Raw genomic sequence first — 9,573 nt, 5'->3', positions numbered from 1 at the left:
TGGTACACCTCCCCTAACACAATGCAGAGACCTTACTGCAGTCCTGGTCCCCGTCTGTCTTCCCGGCCCTGGTACACCTCCCCTAACACAATGCAGAGACCTTACTGGGGCTCACCGCCTGAAAGACAGGGTTACGTCTTTTGACATAAAGCCTTTTGACCAGGCGAGATGCAGGGTTTTTTTCTATAAGGGGTGGAGCGCTGTGTGGCTCCGACCAACTGATTGCCAAGTTGCCAAGGTGGAGCCTCGAGGGGGTAAACCAATAGAGAAGGAAGTTGGAGGGCGGAGCACGTACGACAGATACCGGTTTCCACAGCATTTCAAGTAAACATGTTGTTCAGCCTGGAACCTGGAACCCACAGCAACACGGTGCACACCGCTTCACCTCTCTAAAGATCAAACCGGACACCTCCCGTCTGAACGACCCGCCAGGCGTATCAGAGAACTGTGACAGAAGACAGACAAAAGGAATAAGATAAGATCCAACAACCAACCAAGCACAGACTCCAGTTCAGTTCACATTCTTTATTGAATGAAGCAAAATAATACAATGAAGACAATTGCAATCCCCTATTAAGAAAATAAATAAATCACTTGTTTTTCCCTCACAGAAACTACCCAAATGAACCCCAGGTAATCTACGTCTGCTGCTGGATATGAGCTGACCTCCCAAAAGCGTCTGTTCAGCTACCCTGCTGACTAAACGAAGCGGTCAAACCCACTTTGGCACGGGATAAATGCTTGTAGGAGAGGAAGAGGGAAGGGAAAGATGAGAAGAGGCATAGGATGAGGGCAAAATTAAAAACAATCAGCTGTGGTCGATTTCATTTGGGAACACCTGTAAAAACTGCTGTTATACAGCCGGCCACACATCAGAATATTTTTCAGTCAAATTCTCACTGGATGAGAAATGTTGCTGGGGAGAGAGTTGTTTAAAACATACCGTTTTACAATTCAGTTCATTTTCTTTAGTAGTTTGTCTCATTCTGCTCTTTAAATCCTTAAACCGCAGTGCCCGCCGGTTTCAACAAGGAACACTAAATGCTAACATGCTGGTTTAAGGAGGGCTGAGGGACACGGGTTCGCTTCCTGATTGTTCTGCGTCTCTGGTCAAACTAACTCTTAACAAGATGATGACGATGGTAGACTACAGCAACAGCATAAAGCTGTGTGAGAGAGTTTGTGTATATTTGGGGTGGTTATTGAAGGACTGACAGGTGAAAGGTGAGATGGGTTTAGAGTCGAGTCTCCCTGCAGGTTGGCTCAACACAGTCAAATGATGACGACTTTTTACACACAAACCTTACTCACTTCACTTCCTGTTGTGGGAAGTGTTGTTATGTCCCCCTGACAGATTTCTGGGCAGTTCGGGGTGAGCAAGACATTTGGCAGTTGTCAGAGCAAATGTGGCTGTGCAACAGTCCCAACAATAGGTGACTCTGTGAGGAACAGGCTCCACAACCTACACCCTGGTTACCCGGCAAGATGACTCTACTATGACAAAAGAGTAACTGATGAAACAAGGCTGAGGTGACAGGGTCTGAGAGAGGACCTGACTGAAGCCATCCAGGAGACGGGCTGGACTAAAATAAACTAACATGAAGGTGGATGGTGATCTGATTCATAGACCCACAGGTGTGGTATGCACTGAAGAGTATTACTGCTGAATGCTAGTTAGCAGGAAGTATTTTGTCTGAGTCCAGAGGGGAGGGGGAAGGGTCTGAAGGTGAGACAGGAGGGTTCATTTCTGGTCTTTGAAAGCTTCCAGGTCAAAGGCTGTGTCCAGGAAACGCTTCAGCTCCATCAGGTGAGTGTTCTTATTACCAGTGGCTGGAGCAGCAGCTGGCCCACGACCCGCATACCTACAGAGAGAGAGAGAGAGACAGGTGGTGTTCGGCCTTAATAGAGAATAAAACCAAGGTGTATTGAAGAGCAGTGGTTCTTATCAGTCATTTAATAATCTTGTCCAGATACACCCACAATCATTTGATAAACTGTACCAAAATACAAAGGTCATGTTGGTTATAGCAGTGATGGATCCACTTCAGTAAATAGTACTTCAAATACTTAATGGTTACCTTTGAATCCAGCGAGTATTACTGGCAGAACTGAGAACAAGTGCAATGAGTCAATATTTTTCCTTTTGATTTTGAGATACCTTATTGATCCCTGCAGGGAAATTATGCTCTGCATTTAACCCATCCTAGCTGTGTAGCTAGGAGCAGTGGGCAACCACCGTGCAGCACCCAGGGACCAACTCCAGTATTAACCTTAACATGCGTGTCTTTTTGATGGTGGGGGAAACCGGAGCACCCAGAGAAAACCCAATGCAGACATGGGGAGAAAATGCAAATTCCACACAGAGGACAACCTGGGATAACCCCCAAGGTTGGGCAACCCCAGGTTTCAAACCCAGGACCTTCTTGCTGTGAGGCGACAGCGCTAACCACCGAGCCACCCAATAGCTGTCATGCTGACAGCTGTGGCTGATTAGCTGGCATGATTAGCCACACAGCCGTCTATGGCAGGGCCAAGACCAGCACCATCAACATCTGTTGAATCTTACTGAATCCAGTGTGCTGGAGCCTATCCCAGCAGTCATTGAGCGGCAGGTGGGGAGACACCCTGGACAGGCCGCCAGGCCATCACAGGGCCCACACACATTCACACCTAGGGACAATTTAGTACAGCCAATTCACCTGACCTACATGTCTTTGGACTGTGGGAGGAAACCGGAGCACCTGGAGGAAACCCATGCAAAGTCCACACAAAGGACGACCCGGGACAACCCCCAGGTTGGACTACCCCGGGGCTCTAACCAGGACCTTCTTGCTGTGAGGTGGCCCCGCTAACCACTGCGCAAAATATAATTTATTCAACTGAGGAAATTGTGTGAAAGCAGTAGTTTTTTTTCATACATCAGATGTATTTCTAAACAGGCAGAACTATTCTGATGTACTTTAGCTCATCTCAACTTTTGGTGTTGTGATCTGTTTGTGCTCTGTGGTTCTATGGGTCAGGGTTCTCACCAGACGGGCTTGGCGCGCTCGATAGTGGTTCTGATACGTGGTTTGACGTAGTCGTAGTAACCCTGGTTCTTATGCTCCTCCTGACACCACACCAGGTCAGCGTTTGCATACTTCTCTGACTCTGCCTTCACCAGGTCAAAGGGGAAGGGAGAGAGCTAGAGAGAGAGAGAGAGAGAGAGATTACAACATAAGGCATCAAACCACATGTGAAAGTTTGTTTTATTTGAAAAGTGCTTCACTTTCCTCATGCATGTGTTGACAATATTCCCTGTCTAGTTTAATAAGATGGGTCTTTATTTTAGCAGGGAGCTTCCAACAAGGTCAATTCCTTTTGAATGCACACACTCGATACGTTAAAACGCTAATCCATGTGTAGGTTTCCAATGAATGAAGCCTTAGCTTGACGCTCTAACGACCCCCTTGTCCGAATCCACATCAAGAAAATATCCACGGGACCACCTGGTAAAGTTTACCGTTTACGTTGACACCGAACGATTATCCATTTGAAAGTTATCAAAATACTGAACGAAATTCAAACAAGAATAGTTATGATAAAGAGAGACTGAGAGGTCAGAAAACTGTATGGCTTTATACTCTCTCCTTGCCAGACTCCCCTCGCACCCTACCATCACTGTTCTCTTGCGAGTGTATCAAAAGGCAGTTAAAGGTGCATGCAGTTACTAGGAATCATAGTCACCTATTCCCAAATATTACCAATGTAATATAAAATCTTCACCAGGACCCAATGAATTTACACCAGCAGAGTTACAGCACCTCGCCCAGAAAAGAGAAACCGGGGCCCCCTCCTGGAGCCAGACCTGGAAGGGGAGCTCGCCGGCGAGTGTCTGGTGGCCGAGCCTTGGCCCATGGGGCCTGGTTGGGCCCAGCCCAAAAAAAAAACATGGAGCCACCACCCCGTGGACTCACCACACACGGGAATGAGCATCGGGGTAGGGTGCAATGCAGGCCGGGTGTCAGGCAAAGGCGGGAACCGGGGCATGCCGACTTCCGGCATCGCAGATTGGTCCTGGGGACGTGGAATGTCACCTCTTTGGCAGGGAAGGAGCCTGAGCTGGTGTGGGAAGTGGAGTTGTACCAACTAGATATAGTTGGGCTCACCTCCACACATAGCATGGGCTCTGGTACCAAACACCTGGAGAGGGGCTGGACTCATTACTTTTCCGGATTTGGCCAAGGTGACAGGAGCTGGGTGGGTGTGGGGATACTCAAGTCCCCAGTTGAGTGCCTCCGTGTTTGAGTTCTCCCCGGGAAATGAGATGGTTGCCTCTATACGACTGTGAGTCGCTGGGGGAAAGGCTCTGACTGTTGTGTGTGCTTATGCACCGAATAGCAGTTCGGGGTATCCGGCCTTCTTGGAGTCTCTGGGTGGTGTCCTGGATAGGGCTCCGGCTTGGGACTCTATAGTTCTGCTGGGGGACTTCAACGCTCACGTGGGCAACGATGGAGAAACCTGGAGGGGCGTGATTGGGAGGAACGGCCTCCCCCATCTGAACCCGAGCGGTGCCTTGTTATTGGACTTCTGTGCGAGTCATGGATTGGCAATAACAAACACCATGTTCGAACATAAGGTAGTTCATAAGTGTACTTGATACCAGAACACCTTAGGCCGAAGATGGATGATAGACTTTGTGGCCGTATCATCAGATCTGCGGCCGTATGTTTTGGACACTCGGGTGAAGAGAGGAGCAGAGCTGTCAGCTGATCACCACCTGGTGGTGAGTTGGATCAGATGGCGGGGAAGGCTGCTGGACAGACCTGGCAAACCGAAACGTGTAGTGAGGGTGAACTGGGAACATCTGGCGGGGGTCTCTGTCCATGAGGTCTTCAACTCCCACCTCCGGAAGAAATTCTCGTGTATCCCGAGGGAGGCTGGGGGCATGGAGTCTGAGTGGGCCATGTTCAAAGCCTCTAATTTAGACGCAGCAGGCAGGAGCTGTGGTCAAAAGGTCATCAGTGCCTGTCAAGGCGGCAACCCAAGAACTCGCTGGTGGACACCGGTGGCGAGGGAAGCCGTCAGGCTGAAGAAGGAGGCCTTTCGGACTTGGTTGGCCCAGGGGTCTCCTGAAGCAGCAGACAGGTACTGGGAGGCCAGAAGGGCTGCCGCTTCAGCTGTCGCAAAAGCAAAAACTCGGGTGTGGGAGGAGTTCGGCGAGGACTTTCGGTTGGCCTCAAGGGGCAAACCATCCGGCGACTCAGGAAGGGGAAGCAGGGCTTGATTCAGGCCGTGTTCAGCCGGGGAGGGAAACTGTTGACCCGGACTGGGGATGTTGTCGAGCGGTGGAAAGAACACTTTGAGGAGCTCCTGAACCCGACTAACACATCCTCAGTGAAGGAGGTAGAGTCTGAAGACTCAGGGGAAGCCCCACCCATATCACTGGCAGAGGTCTCTGAGGTAGTTAAAAAGCTCTTCAGTGGCAAGGTGCCAGGTGTGGATGAGATTCGCCCTGAGATGCTGAAGGCTCTAGACATTGTTGGGCTGTCTTGGTTGACACGCCTCTTCAGTGTCGCGTGGAGGTCGGGGACAGTACCTGTGGAGTGGCAGACTGAGGTGGTGGTTCCCATATTCAAAAAAGAGAACCGGAGGGTGTGCTCCAATTATCGGGGCATCACATTGCTCAGCCTCCCTGGGAAAGTCTACTCTAGGGTGCTCGAAAGGAGGCTCCGACCGATTGTCGAACCTCAGATCCAGGAGGAACAATGCGGATTCCGTCCTGGCTGTGGAACAATGGACCAACTTTTTACCCTTGCGGAAATGCTGAGGGGGGCATGGGAATTTGACCAGCCAGTCTACATGTTTTGTGGACTTGGAGAAGGCTTACGACCGTGTACCTCAGGGGCACTCTGTGGGGGGTACTGCAGGAGTATGGAGTACCAGGGCAGTTATAAGCCATCCGGTCCTTGTATAACCAAAGTGAGAGCTGTGTCCGCATTCTTGGCACAAAGTCAAACACGTTTTCGATGGGTGTCGGACTCCACCAAGGTTGTCCCTTGTCGCCAATTCTGTTTGTGATATTCATGGACAGGATCTCAAGGCGCAGCCAAGGTGACGAGTGTGTCCGTTTTGGGAACCTCAGAAGTGCATCTCTCCTCTTCGCAGATGATGTGGTTTTGTTGGCTTCATCAGAACGCGAACTCCGGCGTGCACTGGGGCGGTCTGGAGCTGAGTGTGAGAGGGATGAGAGTCAGCACGTCCAAGTCTGAGGCCATAGTTCTCTACCAGAAAATGGTGGATTGCTCCCTCCGGGTTGGGGATGAGTTGCTGCCCCAAGTGAAGGAGCTCAAGTATCTCAGGGTCTTGTTCACGAGTGAGGGTAGGATGGAGTGGGAGATTGACAGATGGATTGGTGCAGCATCAGCAGTAATGCTGACGTTGTACCGGACCATTGTGGCGAAGAAGGAGCTGAGCCGGGAGGCAAAGCTCTCAATTTACCAGTCAATCTTCGTTCCAATCTTCACCTATGGTCATGAGCTTTGGGTAGTGACCGAAAGGGTGAGATCGTGGATACAAGCGGCTGAAATGAGTTTCCTCCGTAGGGTGTGTGGGCTCAGCCTTAGAGATAGGGTGAGGAGCTCGGACATCCGGAGGGAGCTTGGAGTAGAGCCGCTGCTCCTTCGCATCGAAAAGAGCCAGTTGAGATGGTTCGGGCATCTGATTAGGATGCCTCCTGGGCACCTTCCTTTGGAGGTTTACCGGGCACGGCCAAGTGGGAGGAGACCCCGGGGTAGATCCAGAACTCGCTGGAGGGACTACATGTCCAATCTGGCCTGGGAACGCCTTGGGATCCCCCAGGAGGAGCTGAAGGGATGTTGCTGGGGAGAGGGATGTCTGGAGTGCCCTACTTAGCTTGCTGCCACTGCGACCCAACCCCAGAAAAGCGGCTGAAGATGAGATGAGATGAATATAAAATCTTATGCATTTCAAATTATTCACACACCTTGTAAGTGCAAGGCATACAAGCAGCTTGGTCTGGCCATTAACATAAGAAAGTCCCATATCCTCTACCAATCCGCACCCAACAGAAATATGCCTGCTCTGCCCCCATGCATCTCTGTAGACAATGCCAGAATCGAAAACGTGGAACCAGCCTTCTCTCCTCCAAAGCCAAAGTTTACATGGAAATACACCATCGTCTCAGTTGTGCTAGCTGCGTCTTCTCAAGATTGAGGAAAAAGGGTTTTTGAAACCCACAACCTTAAGACCAGAAAAAAAAATCGGTGTATAAAGCGGTAGTGCTGCCCACTCTACTGTATGGACCACATACAGCAGGCACCTGAAGGCACTCGAGGCATACCAACAGCGATGCTTCAGGAAGATCCTTAAGATCAGCTGGGAGGATAAGCGCACCAACTTCAGCGTCCTTGAGGAGGCCAACATGTCTACTATAACTTCCACCATCACACAACATCAGCTGAAATGGACTGGCCATGTCCTCTGCATGTCTGACTCTCACCTCCCAAAACAAGTCCTTTACTCTCAGCTCGTGACAGGACACCATGTCCCAGGAGGACAAAAGAAGTGATATAAAGATAACATTAAGGCCCACGTCAAAAGGTTTGGCATTGACCTTCACACCTGGGAACAAGCAGCAAAAAACAGGGAGACCTAAAGACTGGCTGTCCGTGAGGGTGCTGGTCGCTACAACCATGTTCTCCATCATGCTGCTGAAAACAAGCGCAGACTCAGAAAGGAGCGAGTTACCAAAAAGGCCCAAACCACATCCTCAACCACTCCTTCACACCCTTGCCCACATTGCCCAAAAATATGCGGCTCCAGGATCGGCCTCTACGCCCACCTGAAGACCCACAAGGACGACAGTCATACTCGAACCTGAGTGACCGCTGATGATGATAACTCTGTGTGTGTGTGTGCTTGTGTGTGTGTGTGTGTGTACGTGTGTGTGTGTGTGTGTGTGTGTACCTGCTCCATGCGAGCGATAGCCACAGTTCCGTCCAGTCCTTTAAGTTTGCGCTCTTTGGTGAGTTCATAGTAAACCTTGCCTGTACAGAATACCAGCCTCTTCACCTCGGCTGGCTTCTCAGACGCCACACCCGCCTCAGGAATCAGCCTCTGGAAGTGAGTTCCTGATCACCGCAAGAGAGGGAGGAGAAAGACGGGGGAGATATTAAAAACAAACAGCTGTAGAAACACTTAATAACCAGGGTTCATTTTCACCAAATCAAAATTTACTGATTCAAACAAAAACTGAGGGTAAATTTTCCTCTGATTAAGTTAATTCAGTTTAGGCAACTATAAACTATGTAGTTTTTGTTTAAAAAGGTGGTTGTATTTAATTATAGTCTCGTCAGGGAAAACTTGGTATTTTTTTGGTGTAGTTTTTGTAAACAAAGTGAACCAAGGTGACTTGGTTCTGAACTAAAACTATACATTAACTAAAAACAACATTGGGATTTTTCCTACATATATTACGACATATACTTTATCTTATAACATATTTTATTCTTTAACCTCTTCTCTGTGAAGTACTTCCACATTCGTCTCAACAGATGAGAAGTGCTACACAAACTCGATATATTACTATTATTATTATTACTGTAACTAGCTGTTGCTACCATCACAGCTACTACCACCCGTAATTACCAGGTAACATCTCGTCAAAGCTGGACCTGGCCTCTGGGTGGCGCAGTAGAGACTTGGGAGTGAAGACAATCAGCTGGAGAGAGAAATACTCAACATGTGAATATTGGAACGCATTATTGTCAATAATCCTATATTCCTTTAGAATTGTTATAGTTTTAACATGATTCCCAATTGTTCTTTTGAAGCTTTGTCAATATCACACCTTACATTTTCTGATGATGATGACATTTTCATCAACAGAGAACTGATCTGAATCTGTGTTTAACCTATTAAAGTTTCGTATTTAAAACTTGTTTCCCACAGTGGACAGTATGTGCATTTAAGTGTCTGTGTGTGAGTGTATCTGTACGCCTCTCACCGGCTTCCTGAAGGGAGCGAGGATCTGGCGTCGGAGGACATGAAAGTAGTTCGCAGGATTTGAACAGTTCACCACAATCCAGTTACAGTCATACAGCTGACGCACCGCAAAGTCCTCTGTTAGGGTCTACAGACAGACGGACAGACAGACAACGTGATGATTACCAGGTAGTCTCCAGTTCAAATCACCTACACAGGTGGCAGCTTGAGCACAGCCGTCTGAATGGTCATCAGTCATGCTGATAAATCCCATAATGCACCGCTAGATGTACTGTCTGAACTGGTATGGCAAAGTTTCTGTGATTACCAGTAAGATAGTGATCTCATTGTTATGCTTATTACAATTCTGGAGATTTTAATTTGATTGACATCATGAAGATGGTGAGAACAGCGTTGACTGAGCTCCATTCCAGATGAAGGAGAGTCAGCAGGGCTGTTGTGTCAGAAACAAACCAGAGAACCTGGTACAACCTGAGGGGTACTTATTGATGTAATACTATGTGTTGGTAGAACCTGAGTGGTACTTATTGATGTAGTACTATGTGTTGGTATTGATGTAGTACTATG

At 48.6% G+C, this 9,573-nt stretch overlaps 1 protein-coding gene across 2 annotated transcripts in view; it reads right to left on the bottom strand.

The window, feature by feature from the left end:
- Window positions 1-511: 511 nt before the first annotated feature.
- ogdha (oxoglutarate dehydrogenase a) overlaps window positions 512-9,573 on the bottom strand; it is a 99,732-nt gene continuing 90,670 nt past the window's right edge. For both annotated transcript variants that reach the window (XM_056273945.1, XM_056273956.1), the window contains 5 exons: window positions 9,008-9,133; window positions 8,650-8,722; window positions 7,969-8,132; window positions 3,030-3,184; window positions 512-1,862 (listed from right to left, as the gene is read on the bottom strand). In XM_056273945.1, the coding sequence (XP_056129920.1) occupies window positions 1,742-1,862; window positions 3,030-3,184; window positions 7,969-8,132; window positions 8,650-8,722; window positions 9,008-9,133 (639 nt within the window). In that variant the 3' untranslated portion in view covers window positions 512-1,741. The remainder of the gene's footprint in view (window positions 1,863-3,029; window positions 3,185-7,968; window positions 8,133-8,649; window positions 8,723-9,007; window positions 9,134-9,573) is intronic.

This window comes from Lampris incognitus, chromosome 1, assembly GCF_029633865.1.
Source record: "Lampris incognitus isolate fLamInc1 chromosome 1, fLamInc1.hap2, whole genome shotgun sequence".
Classification (NCBI taxonomy): Eukaryota; Metazoa; Chordata; class Actinopteri; order Lampriformes; family Lampridae; genus Lampris; species Lampris incognitus.
The sequence above is the reverse complement of the archived record's forward strand: the minus strand, read 5'-3'. Positions and strand labels throughout refer to the sequence as shown.